This window comes from Physella acuta, unplaced genomic scaffold (assembly GCF_028476545.2).
Source record: "Physella acuta isolate Inbredline_101_S28 unplaced genomic scaffold, ASM2847654v3 ptg000130l, whole genome shotgun sequence".
Lineage (NCBI taxonomy): Eukaryota > Metazoa > Mollusca > Gastropoda > Physidae > Physella > Physella acuta.
In genome coordinates, this window is record NW_026731649.1 from 97398 (window position 1) to 117275 (window position 19878).

Below are 19878 nucleotides of genomic sequence, written 5' to 3' on the forward strand. Positions count from 1 at the left end.
CTGTGCAACCCAATTAAAGGGGAATTAATTAAGGCTGCCCCTGACAAGCCTTACACTTAAAAAATTTCTTCACCAACAGAAATTTGGGGATGGCAAGGGGAGGGAACCAGGGAATCCCAGAGCTCCTGACGCGAGTGGTTATTTTATGTTCCCTGGTTAGCCCCCCTTTTCTCTGATGGCTTCTCTGTGACAGGAGTTTGACGGCTGAAGACTAGTCCCCAAAGGTACGGACGCTCCAGCGAACGTTCGAGATTTTCTTTGGGGGTAATGTGTTCAGAACTACACACCACTTCTCCTAAACCCGAACATCCAGATTTATTATAAAAATTTGATTATATGATTCTCTTTTCATTTTTAATAACAGCAATATTTAAGATTTTATTTTGTTTTGCGAAAACTCAGAAAGATGCATAGGACTCTAAGTGACTAGATAAGCTTGAAAAAAAATACAGTGAGATTTTCTGAGAGAGTGATTGGATGAGAAATACGACAGCTAGATAAACAAATAGAAGATCAGAGTCGTGGAGAGAAAGATGGGAGATGGAGAGAAAGACGGGAGATGGAGAGAAAGAGAAGAGAGTTTCCCACGCGAGCGAATCACGCAAAAGCTTCCGTAGACGGGAAATAGAAGCGTCAAAAAACAAGGGACACGACTCGCGGTAAAAACAGGACACACAACTCGTGCCTTTAATCAAATTATCCACTTTCGCACAATTGATGGGGTGTGGGGGTATGGAGGGAGGGGGGGGGGGCTCACATTAATGGAGGAGGATGAGATAGGGAGTGTTGTGGGGTGACAAGAGGGACGGGAGGGTGGGGGAGGATGCAGCGATTGGAGTCGATAGTTTTGTCAGCTAAGATGGCTTGCATTGATTAGCTGATGAGGAGGACGGCAGGAGACGATACGGACCGAGAGGACGGGAGGCGGGAGGATAAAATGGGAGGAAATCAAGGCAGAGAGGAGGGGTGTTAAAAAATAATTACATGAGAGTTGTTCTGTTAAAAAAATTAACTTGGAAGATCGAATGTTGTAAAATCTATGTATAAATTCAATACTTTAGAAATCATCCTGTTGATTTAATGTTTTAAGTTCGAATTAGGGTTTGATGTTTTAAAATAGTTTTGAGTAAAATCACCTTAATTAAAAAAAAATAATTCAAGTGTGCATTGTAGTAAAAAATATAGGCCTACGGATAGCAATATAAACACCAATCGTGTTTTCTCGGAAAGTAAACGTTCATTTGTAATTGTTTTAGCGACTAAGTGCTGTGAATTTTGGAGACACAAAACCAAGAGGAAAACTAGAATATATAGATTCTAGCCATTCACGACAATACGAAAACATGCCTAGCGCCTGTATGCTCCACTTCAGATATTGCCTATTTTTTTTTTATACCTGCCCCAACCTGTCTCGACCAAGAATATGTAAATATATAACTTTTAAATTGGCACTTAAATTAAATTAATTGGTTGAACTTGATGCGATTCACTATATAAATATTAAATGACAGGAAATACAATCAGCTACTGGCCCTGAACATGAATTACGTGAATTATTTAGTGGGTCAGCCGTAGCGGGCTAAACAGCACACGGTGTCTGTGTGTATTGGTGTTAGCGAGTATGGTTGTATGTGTGTGAGTGAGTGAGTAACTGTGTGTGTATTAGCGTGGGTGTTTGTAAATGTGTTTCCAGGACTGTGTATTAAGGATTAGTGTGTTGGAATGTAAAAGCTCTGTGTGTAAATTCTATGAAAACTTTGTACTGTAACCAAATTAGAAGACTGACCTAAATTGTTCAATTAGCGTTCTATTTTTAGTCGCTGTGTGTTTACATCGTGAGTGTAAAACCGGTGAAGCTTCGATTATCAGTGAGTTAAACTGATGGTTAATCAATAACTGGATGTTTAACAGACTACCTGGTGCTTATTTTACTGGTTACAACAACATGTCTTTAGTTATACACACACATACACACACACATTAATGTTTAACTTCCAAGAAATTTGAGCTCATGGGTAAGATGTCAACAGGTCAGCAAGTAGCAACTGACCACAGTATGACTTGCATCTCTTCACTCAACCATTATCTTCCACTCTGTCCGGTCCCCGACTGGACCACGGCATAAGAGTATGGAATCCCATTGTTCAAGACGCCAGGCACCGAAATAGTAATCGACCTAACTGACCATCGTGTACACGCGTAAAGAGGTGACCTATAGTGTACTCACCTTCCTCAAATTTTGCTCACTGGCCGACGTGTACAAATGTCATGCACGCGAAAAAAAAAGATGACATATATGGTACTCACCTTCCTAAAATTTTGCTCACACAGCCGTGGCTGACCCGGAGCTGTCTGGATATATCACAAGGTCGAATGCCGGCGTGAGCAAGTTCCACAATTTTTGACCGGACAATGTCCGGCAGAGGCCGGCCGTTGACGAAGACCCCACCAAGTTGGTTAACACCTCCGTGACCTGTGGAGGAGAGAAGTGGAGCATGTAGCGTGTGGTGTAGTTGGGGGGGGGGGGTCTGTAGACGTGTGGCTATTTCACCTGTGGAGGAGAGAAGTGGAGCATGTAGTGTGTGGCTATTTCACCTGTGGAGGAGAGAAGTGGAGCATGTAGTGTGTGGCTATTTCACCTGTGGAGGAGAGAAGTGGAGCATGTAGCGTGTGGCTATTTCACCTGTGGAGGAGAGAAGTGGAGCATGTAGCGTGTGGCTATTTCACCTGTGGAGGAGAGAAGTGGAGCATGTAGCGTGTGGCTATTTCACCTGTGGAGGAGAGAAGTGGAGCATGTAGCGTGTGGCTATTTCACCCAACAGCATTGTGGTTGTGTAGTTGGAGGAGAGAAGTGGAGCATGTAGCGTGTGGCTATTTTACTCAACAGCACTGTAGTTGGAGGAGAGAAGTGGAGCATGTAGCGTGTGGCTATTTCACCCAACAGCATTGTGGTTGTGTAGTTGGAGGAGAGAAGTGGAGCATGTAGCGTGTGGCTATTTTACCCAACAGCACTGTAGTTGGAGGAGAGAAGTGGAGCATGTAGCGTGTGGCTATTTCACTCAACAACACTGTGGTTGTGTAGTTGGAGGAGAGAAGTGGAGCATGTAGCGTGTGGCTATTTCACTCAACAACACTGTGGTTGTGTAGTTGGAGGAGAGAAGTGGAGCATGTAGCGTGTGGCTATTTCACTCAACAACACTGTGGTTGTGTAGTTGGAGGAGAGAAGTGGAGCATGTAGCGTGTGGCTATTTCACTCAACAACACTGTGGTTGTGTAGTTGGAGGAGACAAGTGGAGCATGTAGCGTGTGGCTATTTCACTCAACAGCTTTGTAGTTGGGGGGGGGGGGGGTCTGTAGACGTATTGCTATTTCACCTAACAGCACTGTAGTTGGGGGGGGGGGAGTCTGTAGACGTGTTGCTATTTCACCTAACAGCACTATAGAGGTGTAGTTGGGGGGGGGTGTCTATTGTACCTTGCAAAACTAGGTGTGTAGAAGAGGGGGGGGTCACCCATTTCACTCAACAGCTCTAGGGGTGTGGTTGAGTGGGAGAAGGGGTGGGGTCTGTAGGTTTGTCAATATTTTACCAAACGTCGACAGGGGTGATAGTGAAATGGGCTGAATCTGTACGCCTGTTAATAATTAATACAACATCCACACATGTGGGGATAGAGTGAGTAGATCTGGTGTTGATATGGTGGGGGGGGGGATTTGTAGACGCTTTACTATTTTACAAAGAATGATTGTGTGAGGTAAGAGTGTTACTATTACACAGAATAAGAGGGGTGGGAGTTAAACAACAATTTAGAGAAATAAAAATAAAAATTAAATAAAATATTTTTTTGCTTCTAAACCCCATTTCCATGTCATATTTCACTCAATTATTCATCAATGCATGCCCGCCGTTGAGGGACCCTAATACATTTTAAAATATGTATTATCTCACTCGCTTTATTAAACATTTAGTAATGCTAATAATTCCTAATGTTTTTACCCTAATAAAGCATATGTGTTAGAAGTGTTCCCAGAATTTGCTAGAAATCAACTGGTTCGATTCCTCAGCTATATCAAATATATTTTTCTACTGAAACTTGTTGCTGAAAAATGTAATGATTTGTGGCAATACCTGAGTTGAAGTTATTTCGACTATTGAATATAATTTCAAAACAACGATTACAATTTTTTCAATCAAAATCTTAAAAAAAAAAAAAACACTGACTGGGGGGAGGGGGGGGGGGGGGGTAGAAGAATCCCATCTCTTTAAACTTTTATTTTTTTTCCTATAGTGTTTTACAATTAAGTGAATTTATTACATTTCAAATTAGAATCAATTCAATTACAAGGTTTTTTTTTTTGTCACTCAAATTCTCAGAAACATGACTATAGTGAAAACAAAAAGCCTATCCCTTTAAATTTTCAGGTCTTAAAAAAAATTATACTGTGTAATACGATTTTGCTGTAGTGAACTTATTAAAACTTCAAAACTTGAATTAATTCAATTCCATGTTCTTTTCTTTCCCCAATCAAATCCGGGACTTGTACCTGGTACCAACATGATATACTGACTATTGGACAAAAAAATCCAACCTTTCAAACTTGCATGTTTCTTAAAATTCTACTAAAATGCATTAATTACAATTTAGTTTAAGTGAATTAATTACATTTTAGCTACCAAATAGGATTATGAAAAACAAAGTCGCAAATAATAATGTCAACACTATCCCCATATTCAATAGATTCGGATCATGATAGATGACATCCCCTAATTTAGCTTTCATCAACGGTATAGACATCGTGAAACATCAACATTACCAACAATCTCAATGAAAATAGTAAAACATTACTGGGTAATTCAACACATGACAAACATCAACATAAACAACAGCGTCAACAAACACTATAGAACATAAACACTGGATAATTCAATTTTAAACATACATCATAAAACATGAACATCATACTGTACTGGATAATTGAAGTCTCAACATACATCATAGAACATCAACATCATACTGTACTGGATAATTCAAGTCTCAACATACACCATTAAACAACATCATTACTGTGTAATTCAACGGTCTCAGCCCACATCATAGAGCATCACCATCATTACTGGATAATTCAAGTCACTACACACACCTCAAACACCAACATTCACAAACATCAACAGCATCGTACATGGCTGTGTAGGAACGTATCCCAGCACGCACCACACGATACTCTCCTTCTTCCCCCCCCCCTCCCACCTTTTTTGTTGTCTAATTACTTCACCATCAGGTCTAGCAGACGATAAGCTAAACACAGGAATTAACAAAAACAACACGTGGGTAAAAGACGGGGGGGAGGGGGGGGGGGGAATGTGAAGGGAATGTGAAGGGAGTATAACGGTAAAAACAATCTTACTGATGCTGGGTGTCATGAGAAAACAAGACTTGGCTCTCAGGGGAAACATTACTGACAGGGACTTAACTCTTTACGTCATCACATGTTAGTTTAATTAACGACTAATTTCGCGTTTACTGATCGATTTGAAAATTAGTTTCTCAAAATTGACCCATAAAAATTAAGCTAATAAGAATTTTAATTTTGGAGAGATAAGTGATATCGATTTTTTTAAAGTGTAAATATTTGTTCATATAATCTCCGAGCCAAGAACAAATGCATTTTTCATCCCCATTCTCATTGAATATGTCTGGTTTACAGCGAAACGTAGTTACTGAGGTCTCTGAGCAGCTAAATTGTTTTAAATTAAATTTAAATAAATTGTAAATTGACGCTGTAAATGGCATGTTAGAGCAGGGGTCGGCAATCTGCGGCTCGCGAGCCGCATGCAACTCCTTTGATATCAAGATGCGGCTCTCCAGCTCCTTGAACAAATACTAATAATCTTAATAAAAAAATAAAATATTTGAATTAAAAAAAAGTTAGTGGCTCTTTAAAACCAGGGAAATTTTGAAAATTGTAACTTTTGGCTCCTCCGCTTCAAAAGGTTGCCGACCCCTATGTTAGAGGCACACACAAATTAAAGCAATACATTTCATTAAATAAATATAAACATAATTTTTTTAAAAATAAGTTTATAAAGTTTAGTCTTTAGTTTGTCGTCGATTCAAATGAAAACAACTTTATTTTGTAGTTCCTAGAAACGTTCAATCACACGCAAGACGAGATGAAATATTTTGTTATTAGAAATATCTCACCAAACTACTGAACTGGGTTATGTATTGAATGTTGTCAACTTGCCTTACATCTTCAGAACGGTCGACACGGTAAAGGGGAGGGTACGAAGGTAATTTAACGCTGGCTACAGAAACCGCAGCGCCCTGTGGTCTGCAAGCTATGACATTCACGCACAACACCAGATTCAGAAGCGAACGTTGAATAGTCGTTGTCAGTCTCAATGGGGCATCGGCCACTCCAAGCTACCTGAATGGCCGGTGCTAGTAGGTGCCTAGGGGTTAGCTTTGTCAGGTAGATTCCTAAGGTAGGATAACTACATTAGATCCTTACGTGGGTTTTGTTAGCTAGAGTAGATTCCTAAGGTAGGATAATTACATTAGATCCTTACGTAGGTTTTGTTAGCTAGAGTACATTCCTAAGGTAGGATAACTACATTAGGTCCTTACGTAGGTTTTGTTAACTAGAGTAGATTCCTACGGTAGGTTTCGTTAATTATAACAGGTCTTTAAGGTAGGTTTAGTTAGTTATAACAGGTCTTTAAGGTAGGTTGCGATAGCTATAACAGATCTTAAAAGTAGGTTCCGTCAAGGTTGGAGGTCTACCCACTGTTAATCCTTAATGTTGGATGTTAACTAGATCAGAAAGGCTGGGATATGTTGACTTAAGTAAAAGCTTAATGCGGATTATGCTAACAATACCCCCCCCCCCCCGCCCTTGCAGTTAGTTCGAACGGGTAGGTAAGTCGTATATCAAAGATCAAAACTTAAAAGACAAGCAGATCAATAGCGGGGAGATTAAGACAACTTTATCGAGCGATCTGGTAATTAAAAACGAAATTGATTTCCTAAGTAGAAAATACATTAAAGCATAATCTCAGAAAGTTAAGTAACATTTTAAACTAGCTTATCCTAGATACACAGCGCAGGATAACCAAGTAACATTTTAAAACAACTTATCTAGATTCATGGCGCACAGTAACCAAGGCAAGAACAGTGTTGAATCATACCAGGTATTTTCCCTTGTTATAAGTTAAGCCAACACACTAATGTTATAAGATGCTGCAGTAATCGACCGAACAGATAGTTAATAGAGTTCTAGTTTTGTATAAACAGGGTGAGAATGGAACAAGATCTACCTAAATAGTAATCGAGTAGTCACAGGGGTGACGGCTACACTAAGCATATCAAGAAAAAGTTAGATGATAATGTGAGGGAGACATTGTCTCGAACTAGCATTGCACCCACAGAAATCTTATCTTAAAGGATCTGTGATACCATGTGATAGTTTGAACAAAAGTGATTGAACAATATTTTATTGACTGGTACACGGGATACATGGATAAACTAACTAGACTGGAAAGGTTTCGGTACACTGTCTCCGTCAACAACCTACCCCTGATTTCGGTACACTGTCTCCGTCAACAACCTACCCCTGATTTCGGTACACTCCGTCAACAACCTACCCCTGATTTCGGTACACTGTCTCCGTCAACAACCTACCACTGATTTCGGTACACTCCGTCAACAACCTACCCCTGATTTCGGTACACTGTCTCCGTCAACAACCTACCCCTGATGTCCTTACACTGTGTCCGTCAACAACCTACCCCTGATGTCCTTACACTGTCTCCGTCAACAACCTACCACTGATTTCGGTACACTCCGTCAACAACCTACCCCTGATGTCGGTACACTGTCTCCGTCAACAACCTACCCCTGATGTCGGTACACGTCTCCGTCAACAACCTACCACTGATTTCGGTACACTGTCTCCGTCAACAACCTACCCCTGATGTCGGTACACTGTCTCCGTCAACAACCTACCCCTGATGTCGGTACACTATCTCCGTCAACAACCTACCCCTGAAGTGGTCCAGGTAGACACCGTGCGCGTGCTGGTGGTGGCCGCTGCCCGGGGGCTCCTGCAAGTACAATTCATCCAACAGACGGGGGTGACCGCGGTACAGCAGCTCAGGTGAGTACCTGTAGGGCGGAGGTCCGGTGGGTGGGCCGGACAACGGCGTCATGGGCTCCGGCCCGCAGTAACGCTCGAACTTCGCGCCGTAGCTGTTGTAGGGTCCGGCGTACGGCGGCCGGAGCGTCTCTAGCGCCCGTGGGTGGTGGACCCGGTGGGACGCACCTGCCCACCTCCCCTGGCTGACCTGAGGGTCCCAGAACATCAAGAGAATATTCTCATCGAGTCGGCAGCGTCCTCCCGCGACCAATCAGTTAATCCACTGGCTACCTGACAAGACTAATAATCCATTTAATCTTTCACTGTAGCAGACGCCTCAAGACAACGTAATCTGTTAATTCCAAACGGGCCTAAAGTTGGTTAAGAAATTAATCCAGTAGGGATCCAACTATATCTATCACAATTAACGATTCATTACGCTAAGATAAATACAAAAAAGATAATTAAATTCTAGATAGTTTAAGAAGCTAAGTGTTAAACAATTCTATTGAAAAAATATTTTAAAAGATTTAATTCTATAGTCTTCTGCCATTGGATGCCGTAGCATAATTTATAGCGATGCTATTTTTAGACTTTAAAGACCGCCGAGCAACATTATGGAGGTCTATTTCGTCACTCAAAAACTACAAACTAAAACAAAAGCCAATGTAAGGACCGCGGTGAATAAATCTCTGAAAACCTTTCCGTTTAATTTAAGATCTCCGGGTATATTAACGTAGACTCCACAAGCGGTATGGAACCAGGATGAATGTTGACGACGGTTCACGACTGCAAGAAAGTGGCGCCATTTTGTATCCCACATAAAAAAAACAGACGAAGCCGGCAAAAGGCCGTCAACATTTCTTTCAATAGTTAACTACCCTCCTTTGATTCCAGTTCATTTTCGGAGGGGCCCCCACTCAAAGTTACGGGTGAATGGGCCCCCACTCGGCGCTTCGGGTGAATGGATGTCAACGCCGGCACTTGAATTCCACAAAATAAAAATTTGGGAGAAGAAAAAAAAATTGCCTCTATTGCACCGTGTCCTAAATGTTCGAGTGTAGCCCCGCCCACTGTATGTACTTATCGGGACCATCGGAACATGTTCGATTTGCCCCCCCCCCCTGTCCCGTGTATCGAGACGAACATGGGAGAGGGGGGGGGGGGGTATGACAACCGGAGAACAGACATCAAACACATGCCGGTGTACGCGACAGGCAAGCTTTTAGGCGTCTTAATAGATTCTTTTGATCCGGCCCACGAGATGTGCCTTATGGATTGCTCGGCGGAATCTCGGTTTTTCTCGGACAGCCGGCGAGAACCAGGTAGGTGCAAGGGGCAGATAAACTGTTTGAGATTAAATAAATCATTTCGCTGCCCCCCCCCCCCCCTTCTTTCATTTTTGTTCCTTTTGATACAAGCAAAATAAACGCACCACGATAACGATCATGTATATGTTTTTTTGAAGTTCTTTTATTTATAGTTGACTTTATTTAACATCTGTTTACGGCGTTAATCAAAACAGCAGCCGTAGAGTGGGGGAGGGGGCGGGGGGGGGGGCAGGGCGTCTTGACCAAAGAGTCGAACGAATGAACAAACAATACGTAGCCGCACATGTTAATGAACACATGTGGACATTTGTATTCAGTTAACTTGCTTCAACTAATGGAGAAATTAACGCAGGATGAGGAGAGAGAGAGAGGAAAAAAAATCGTTTTACCTCCCCCACCCCCCTCACATCCCCCCACCCCCTCACCACTATTGTGATGGGGGAGAATGGGCGACAACTCCCATAGGTGACTAGTGCTCTGTGCTGGCAGAGTCTCGTGGCCTGGGGGGAGAGTTTCTGCAATGGACGGAGGTTAATGATTTCTACGTGCTGCCGTTGTTTTCCTGGGCTCATTTAGGCTTGAAATTAACAAGAAAAGAGAGTTTGGTTCATTGATTGCTACCGACGAGATGGGCGATTCGCGACCCTGTAGCATTAACTCCTTGTTTACTTTAAACAAATTAAATACTTTATAATGAATGATTGCTTAGGTCGGGTTTGAAAAAAAAAAGTAAAAAAAAAAACCCAACAAATACAATATGATCACAACAATCAAATTCATACAATATTAAAACACGGCCCTACGACTAATATAATAGACAAATTATTATTGTTATTATTATTATTGTCGACTTGGTATTCGACAGAGGGACTGCTTCAGGTGTGATACAAATATAAGTCTTTAATTTTTATTTAAGAAACTAATTTATGGAAAACTTTTATCCCCGTATGTTTGGATCAAAAGTGGATGAATAAACAGATCGTTATGTAAAGAGATGGATCACTCTGGTCGAATGGGTATATTTTAATTCGCTAACGAAACGACCGGTTGTCAAAAAAGCAAGCGTTTACAATACTAATAAAGAAAGCTTTGATCAAATTAAAATATAAATATTTCACCTTCCAACCAACATGAGAGAAAAAGGTATTTACCTACACCCTAACAGGTAGATTCTATACCTATATATACTCTACCAACAAGGAAGTCCTTATCTAATTTAATCAGGTACCCACATAACAGGTATTAAACTATTATTAACAGTAAAACACCTAAAAACAACAATAGTGTACGATTATGAGACAACCTAACTTATGGGTGTGCCTTATTGCAGTAGCCTACTTATTTATTTATATTATATTTATTTGTTTATTAATTTAAACATTTTAAAGAAATATAAATATTTTAAAAAATAAATACAGTTTTTTAAGATAAATTATAATTGTTTTTTCAACATTCTTTACGTTTTTCGTTAAATAAAATAAAATTGTTTCAACACTTTTACAATGGGAATTTTTTTTAACACAATGAATTTCGGGAAATATTTGACATGAGGATTTTCGTTCAATCGAGTATAATTGTTTTTAGTGTAGTAAAATTGCTTAAGCCGGTTTAAAATTATTTTCTTTTTATACATCTCAAGTCGAATGCGTATGGTAATCTACCAGTTATTTTTTTTTTATAATCTTAGTATAGTTAATATAGTTATATAGCTATAACTACTACTGTATTATTTCGGTTAATTGTGCTGTTTATTTGCAGCTACAAAATGTTTACATAATTCTAAAAATAACACTATATTAGCATCAACATTTTTATAATCAGAAACAAAAATCTTTTGTAAACAAATTGAAGTGTTAATATCTTAGCCGAGGGGCCTCGAGGGCGACACGCTTCTGTAAGCACACGTAACACAGATTACAAACTGATTGACACGCACGTGTAAGCAGGCCCAACAGCACAGGGGAAATATTACAAATCATTGACACGCTTGAGTGAGTGGAGAAAAGCTTGCGACACGGTTTCTCTAGTCGGTGTTTTTATGTACCTACATTAGCTACACGGACCACAGGTGAATGGAATCGATGTTTTACCTGGGTCTGTGGGACACACCTGGGTCTGATGGGGGGGGGGGGGGGGGGGGGGGCTGAGTCGATAAACTCTACTTCATCTACACAGACAGGCCCCTAAAATCTAGAATGACCTGTTTTCGCAACAGAACGCAGAGCTATACAACAATCTTAGATGGGATCTAACGTAAACATCGGTATAAGTAGAAAAAGGTTTACATAAAAATAGCTTTAGATACAAATTTGATTAAATAAAAATATATTTACATTAAAGTTATATTTACATACAAATAGGTTCAGGTGAACATGGCTGTATGTAACCGTACGTTACCGTAAAAATAGTTTGTATGTAAACACATAATTCTACATCGCGTCAACATCTGTTTACGTTATATTAAGTAGTGTCAGGTTGCAGTAGGTTTACTCACTGTAAAGCCGTTTACACGACGTAAAGCGGGCACTGGTCATGGTCGGGTCACGTGACCGGGGCTGGTCAATATTTAAGACGTGAGCCTTGTTGTGTTTGTAAACGGCGAGCGTGAGTACATCCGACACGCAATCAAACCTCCAGAGACGAGTTAACCCTTTCTACACTGTACAGCCGCAGTGTGTGTAAATATGTGTCTGTGTGGGTGTGAGTAAGTGCGTATGGATAAGTGTACATTGTGTCTGTGTGTGTGTGTGAGTGAGTGAGTGCGTGCGAATAAATGTACAGTGTGTGTGTGGGGCTATTAACGACAGTTTCACTAACTGTGCCTGGACTAATCAATATCGCCAATCACTTATCAGCAATCAAGGTATTTCATGGAATATTCACCAGTCGTGTCCTGGATTTCATGTTTTAAGGGACGTCACTCCCGCTTGAAAAATGTGGTGTAGCACAACTGTTTTACTACGAAAACATTTCTTTGGCCAAAATTAAAATAATTTGGTTTTTCATTTTTACGGAATAAAAAAATTACACGTTAATGGATCTATAAACTAGAAAAGAATATATTTGAATAAATTTGCATTAGTTTAACCCAATTTTCCCAAACTCAACCTTTAAAAAAAATTAATTGTGTCATTAATCTTGTTAAGTTAAACGATAACATACAATATTCCAACTACACACTGTATGAGATCTATGACCCCGTGCTGTGGCCAGGAAAATATCCATTAATTGTAGCCAAAAACAACCCGCTGTTATTAAGTAAAGAACAATAATCCACGGTTAAACAAGTAATCAATACAATGTAATGTAATCCCTTCAGTTTTTGTGTGCAAGTATTCAATGTGCTAATAGTTTAATACTTCAACGAAATCTCGTGACATTTTAAACCACGTTCTGATATACATATATGCACATTATGTTTGTTCGCGCGCACGCGTGTATGTCTGTGTGTGTAAGCTTATGTGTGTATCTGAATTGTGATTAGCCTATAGGACCCATAGTGTAAATACACAACTTGCAATTATTAATAGATTTAGTTTAATAGTCACGTGAAAGTCACGTGGAATCCCCCATACAACCTGTGTATGACGTAATTAGTACACACACTCTGCCTATATTTAGTTAGGTGAGTACAAAGAAAATGGGGACCTTCATTTGACTAAGTACGGTAGAGCGTCTTGCCATCAATAAACGCTCAAAACAAGTATGGCGAACGGCGTTAGTTTCCTCTTCAATTATTGATGGTCTCAGGGTAGTAGTGGGCTCATGGTAGTAGTGGGTTGAGGTAGATGTGGGTTGGGGGTTAGCTGTGGGTTGAGGGTAGTAGTGGGTTAGGGGTAGTAGTGGGTTAGGGGTAGTAGTGGGTTAGGGGTAGTAGTGGGTTAGGGGTAGTAGTGGGTTAGGGGTAGTAGTGGGTTAGGGGTAGATGTGGGTTGAAGGTTAGCTGTGGGTTAGGGGTAGATGTGGGTTAGGGGTAGATGTGGGTTGAAGGTAGATGTGGGTTGAGGGTAGTGGGTTGAAGGTTAGCTGTGCGTTAGGGGTAGATGTGGGTTGAAGGTTAGCTGTGGGTTAGGGGTAGATGTGGGTTGAAGGTTAGCTGTGGGTTAGGGGTAGATGTGGGTTAGGGGTAGATGTGGGTTGAGGGTAGATGCGGGTTGACAAAAGGCAGTCTTAAAAACAAGGCTTGATTCAACCCCCCCCCCCCCCCCCCCAAAAAAAAAAAAGCCAAATCAAAGCTACAACCACATCCAAGAATCAAGCCGACCCCCTACATAAAAATCAAGCCGACCCCCCCCCCCCCTCTACAACCAAGTCCAAGAATCAGCTCGACCCCCCTACAACCAAGTCCAAGAATCAGCCCGACCCCCCCTACAGCCACGCCCAAGAATCAAGTTGACCCCCCTACAACCAAGTCCAAGAATCAGCCCGACCCCCCCTACTACCACGTCCAAGAATCAAGCCGACCCCCCTGCCTCCGATTAAACTTTGACGACCCAGCAGTGAGATAAGGATCTAGATTGTGTCGTGTTGTAGAGTGCTTGTAGTGGTGAGAAGGGCTGCTGCGCCCAGTGAAATATAGATGAGGTTAATGAAGACTGTGTTGTTGTGTCAGTTTGTAGCCGTCAGAGGGTTCGGTTTATGGTCGGCGCATGCTGCTTGCTCCGGCGGTTCAAGGGTTAAGTTGTCTGTTGATGTGTGAAGCGGCTAGGGGGTTAAGTTGTGTCAGTGTGTGCGGTCAGGTTGTAATTGTATAATTTGTTATTCGTGTTCAATTGAGTTAAGCTTAGAGGCGACTGGTTACTCTTAATTATGATTAGGATTAGGGGTTTAGTTTAGATTATGGAAGTACACGAGGGATTAATTTTAAAAATTTAGTCAATTAATTGGAAGTTTTAATTTATTTTTTAATAAATAGTTTTCTTTCTGGAGATTAAAAAAAACAGCAATTATTCTTAGTTGCAAGTTGCAGTAATTGACTAATCAATACTTTCTTAAGTAATTCATTTCCTTTTATAATTATAGATTAAGTGTATAGTTATATCTGTATATATAAATACCATTATTATGAAATGAAGTAAAATTCAAGATCCTCTCAAATTTACATGCTATATTAATTTTCTTTTCGGCATGTTTTTATCGGTTAGAAATAATTTTTGTTCCACTTTAGAAAGATGAAAAATAAAATACCTTATTTATCATGGAGAAACTCTTGTATGAGTAAGAACATAATTTATAATCCAGATTATAGCCTTAAAATTGCTAATGTATTGATTCTGTATCAGTAAAAATAAACGTTTGGTAAGGAACTTAATGTCCATATTGTGAATGTACTTACATAGATAATTGGTGGGGGAAATGTAACGTTAGAGAATTAATGTAAGGTAAATGTAATGTAGGATAATTAATGTGAGGTAAATGTAATGTTAGAGAATTAATGTAAGGTAAATGTAATGCTAGAGAATTAATGTGAGGTAAATGTAATGCTAGAGAATTAATTTAAGGTAAATGTAATGTTAGAGAATTAATGTGAGGTAAATGTAATGTAGGAGAATTAATGTGAGGTAAATGTGATGATTGAGAATTAATATAAGTTCATGTAATGTTAGAGTACAAATAAACTAGGTTCAATAAATTCAAATGCTAGAGGGGGTGGGGGGTATTTTTTTTTTATAAATAGAAAAAGGTTTATTTTAATATAACTACACTTTGAAAGTTAATAAATTAAGAAGCTTGTTATGTATTGTCATTTGTCAATTCATGTCATTTTTAAATTGTTAAAGTTCGAGTACTTAAAACAATGAATGCATCAGTCATTTATTCTGGTTAATTCTAGAGTCAGTCAACCAAATGTTTTTGGGTTATAGGGAAAGTCATCTTTTACTCCATCAAAGATTTATTTTTTAGTTTAATTCAAATACACTCTGTGATTAAAATATACTTAATTAAAATGTATAGTATACTTGATCTAAAACAAAGTAATATTTTTCTTACAATAAGATTTGTATTACATTACAAAAGCCCAAAGTAGCGGAATTGTATGATATCAGTAAGTAGTTATAGAACACTATTATAATAGGGTTTAAAGGGGGGAAAATATTATCTTTTATGAATGGACACGAATTCTATGGCTAAAACTAAAACACCGACATTTAAAAACTCTCCGATCTCTATCTTTATAAAGTAAACTTCAGCTACAGTTAATTAGCTGGAGTAAAAATTAAGTTCTACAATTAGAAATGTTTGCCACAAGCATATGTCATGAATGTTTAATGACGTTTTAAAAGGAGAATTGGAAATGAAAAGAAATGAAAGTTCTGGGTTTTTTAAGTTTATTATAGTAATTAAGAATTAATTCAGTTGTTAGAATATGCCAGATCTAAAAATTCTTATGATAACTAACATTTAACAGAAGACAAGGAATTTGATAAACTGACATCATTTTTTTTCTTCAAAATGATTGCAGTAAAACTAGGAAGTAGATGAACAAACTTACACACTTAGTCTATTACAAACCAACTACACACTAGACAGACACATATAAAACCACACAGTTCTTCAATTTGTGGAGACAAATTTTAGCTCTGCTGGGTCAAGATAAAGCAAATGTTTTAGGGACATTTAGAAGACATTTGACAACATTCGTCAATTATTTTAGGGACATTTATAAGAATTTTGACAACAGTCAATTATTTTAGGGACATTTTGAAGAGATCAATTATTTTAGTCAATTCAGAAAAAAAAATTTCAATGTTGTTCAATTAATTTGGGGATAGTTAGAAGTAAATGTGTCAACATTAGTCAACTGTTTTGGGGACACTTAGAAGTCAGTGGTCAACAATTTACAGTGGTCAACTATTTAAAGGACACAAATAGGAACCCATTGTCAACTGTTTTGGGGACACTTAGAAGTCATTGGTCACCTATTTTACAGTGGTCAACTATTTTAAGGACACACATAAGAACCCATTGTTTGCTCAACATTGAATTCTTTACTTACTCTTACATGAATGGTAAAATTCCATCATTCCCTGGGCCGGATGGCCCGCCGGATGAGGGCCAGGATGAGCCGGGTGGCCCATAGCGTGCGGATGGTGATGGTGGTGATGGTGGGCCGCTGGGTGGGCCGGCGGGGGGTGGTAGCAGTAAGCTGTGAGCTCCATGGGGGAGTGAAACCGTTTGCCTGCAGGTCCCATGTTGTCTCCGCACCCCCGGGGAAGCATACGCTCCCAGGCTAACGTGGCCATACAGCAGGCCACTGACCAGTGTCCACTTGCGGTCAAGTGGAGCTATATCCTCGGACGAACCAAGAAGCCGAACACGTCACTATTTCTTACTAAACCTAACCATCTTAAACTTCAAGAAAAATAACCAACTTTTTGTTTAAATTTATATTTTACAGTGCAATAACACTCTCATGGGTTTATATAATTGTATTAGACCAAAACAATTAAATAACACTCGAAGATAGGGTTAATTAAACCGCGAGTTTCATTAATATTAATTAGCTTTAGTCTTGATAAAAAAAATAAATCACACGACGGAATATTTCACATTAAAACACGGCCCCTATTCCTTCGGTAGACAGGTAATCCACAGCGTGGAACTATTCGCTAGGCTTCACGTACAGCGACCCTCGATACATAGGCCTCGAGCTCTTCATTCCACAGATGAATGCGCACTGGTGTACATTTCACTTCGGGGTCGCAGTCACTTCGCGCCGTGGTGCGCAACCTCTGTGTCCAACACGGGTGCAAATTGACGGCTTATATGTCCAACAGAGGCGAAAAATGGGCTGGTGGCTGCCGAACTCTCCGAACCTGCGCACACGGATGACTGCTCCACGCGACGGAGCTGTAGATCGTATTCCGTCAACCTCGCATGTCCGTTTGACAGACGACAGCAGACTGAGTTTTCGAGTTTCCAGAAGTCGGTGACGTTGTAGTGAATTTACCGTTAGACCGGGAACAGCCGTGTGCCTCACGTCACGGCACGATGCGACGGTCGGCTGCTGACCTCAAACACCGTCAAGTGTTCACCAGCACGACAACGCTCGGCCCGCTGTGACTGAGATGTTGATACCAGACAGAGTTTTGGATTCCCAGTTCGGTTTCCGCCGATGTCCTTTTTTTTTTTGTCAACATTAGAGTTAGGAAGTGCCGATGGGTGGCGATGCGTGGCAGCGAGGCCTTGAGGCGTGGAGTTTTCCTGCTTGACGAGTGACCAACCGACCAACCAGATCGCTTTCTCTCCCTTCGCCTCGGTCCTGTGCTGCGGCCTTATTGTAGGGGGCTACGTGTCGCAGCTCCCAGGGTTTATCAGACCAGATCTTATCAGCACGCTCACTGCTCCACAGCTCCCGGAGCAGGAAAATAATTTTAAAACCCCGGCTGCGGACTCCCGAGTAAAAACAACACGGCTCCTGCCGGAAGAAAGATGGCCGTGTGTATCCCTAAACAAGACCTCTGGAGACGGCTGGCGGAGGGAACTAGTAAAAATACATTGGAAGGAAATAAAGCAAATCGTAAAAGACCCGGAGCGATTTCGCGACTGATTGCCGATAGCGACGTGCAGGGGACAGGGCCGTGTGATCGATAGCGACTTGGCCCCGCCCATAGGTTGACGGCCCGCCTGTCGCTCGTGTGCCATCCAACGTTTTAACGGCCTGATTTATCGCCACGCCCACCAATTCGTATCGACACTAGGGGCCGGCGGCTGTCAATCAAACGCGACATTGGACTCCAAGTCCGCTGAACAATTTTTTGTTGTTGTGGCGGATTGAGTTGAGAAAAAGTCTGGAGAATTCGATTTGACTGAGTTTTGTTCAGGGTATAGTCCGGAGTTTATTGTGGCTGCGTCATACAGACAAGGTATCCAACTAGGTCACAATATAGTGGGCTGACTGGACTGACGTGAGAATCTTGTCTACACGCGGATGTTGTAGTGACCACTAGTGGACCAGCAGCATCAACTCACACAATCTGCCATGTTTTCTTGTATTACCAAACAATATCAGTTGTAGGAAGAAGGTGTTAAATATAAGGGATTAGTATCTAGGTAATCTAACACGTACTGTATAAGATACCACCCCCTGCCCCACCCCTTCTCTTACATTAATAGACATGGGTAATGTTTGGTGAAGCGTAAAATACATGGGGACTATGATGACATGGGTTAGAGAACGAGGTGACATTTATAATATAGATGACATTTAACACAAGTGACAATAAAATATAGATGACATTTGTAATAACCTAGTGATAGTCCAATATAGATGACATTTATAATAGCCAAGTGACAGTCCAATATAGATGACATTTGTAATTGCCAAGTGACAGTCCAATATAGATGACATTTGTAATAACCTAGTGATAGTCCAATATAGATGACATTTATAATAGCCAAGTGATAGTCCAATATAGATGACATTTATAACAGCCAAGTGATAGTTCAATATAGATGACATTTATAACAGTCATGTGATACTTCAATATAGATGACATTTAACACAAGTAACAGTCGTCCCCCCCCCCCCCCCCCGCCCCCCACACACACACCTTTTATCGTTTAAAAGGCCGTCTCAACTTGAGCATGCAATCCCCATCCGCCATGCTTAAATCTATTGAAGCGCTCACAAAAAACAACTTAAAACGGTGTTTGTTTTTATTTTAAAAGATGGGGGTGTTGCTTTATACAAATCTAACATACAAAATTCATTTTATTTTTTCACAAACTAAGCGGGTTAAAAAAATCAACTCTCTAATTAAAAAAAAAATTCCCCATGAAGATGAATACTAGGACCAATTTGACTAGAGACACTCCGGAAGAACCCGAGTATCCCCGAACAATGCCGTACGCCGAGGCCGAGTGGAAATGGTTGTTTGGGTAAACAAAAGGAGTCGCTCTCGTCATTAGACCAGCCTCGCCGATAAGACAAAATGGCGGCCAACATAAGCAGATTTCTGTGGCCATATCAGACCGGGCCGGACCCTATTTCCGGCGTCTTCTAGCAATCGATGGCCGACTGTGGAAAAATCACTTGCCGTAACTCGGGTCGCCATGAGCAAGGGGGAATAACTCGGCGAACGTGAACTGTTGTGATTGGGACTTGGAACGGGGGTCACTAATTGCTATGGTACGGCTCATGTTCAAGTGAACAGCCGGCTGTACGCTGTTTATGCAGCCGGCTCGGTTTTTTTTTTTCCTTTTACTATTGATGGCGTCAACGATTTTTTTAAAACCTATCTTTATGCGACTGTTTTCACAACGTTTTAAAGAGCTATGCGGGCGTGGGAGGGTGAGGGTGGGGCGCTGACTTAACATGTGTCAATTTGAAATTAAAGAAACGAAACAATATTTCTAATCTAGATTGGCTAGGCTTGCACATCTGGTCGACGAGATTGTAAATAGGATCGAA

The 19878-nt window shown here is 40.6% G+C and overlaps 1 protein-coding gene across 2 annotated transcripts in view; it reads right to left on the reverse strand.

The window, feature by feature from the left end:
• LOC131935049 (paired box protein Pax-8) overlaps nt 1–19878 on the reverse strand; it is a 137173-nt gene that overhangs the window by 60042 nt on the left and 57253 nt on the right. For both annotated transcript variants that reach the window (XM_059291332.1, XM_059291331.1), the window contains exon 3: nt 2308–2473. In XM_059291332.1, coding sequence (XP_059147315.1) covers nt 2308–2473 — 166 coding nt within the window. The remainder of the gene's footprint in view (nt 1–2307; nt 2474–19878) is intronic.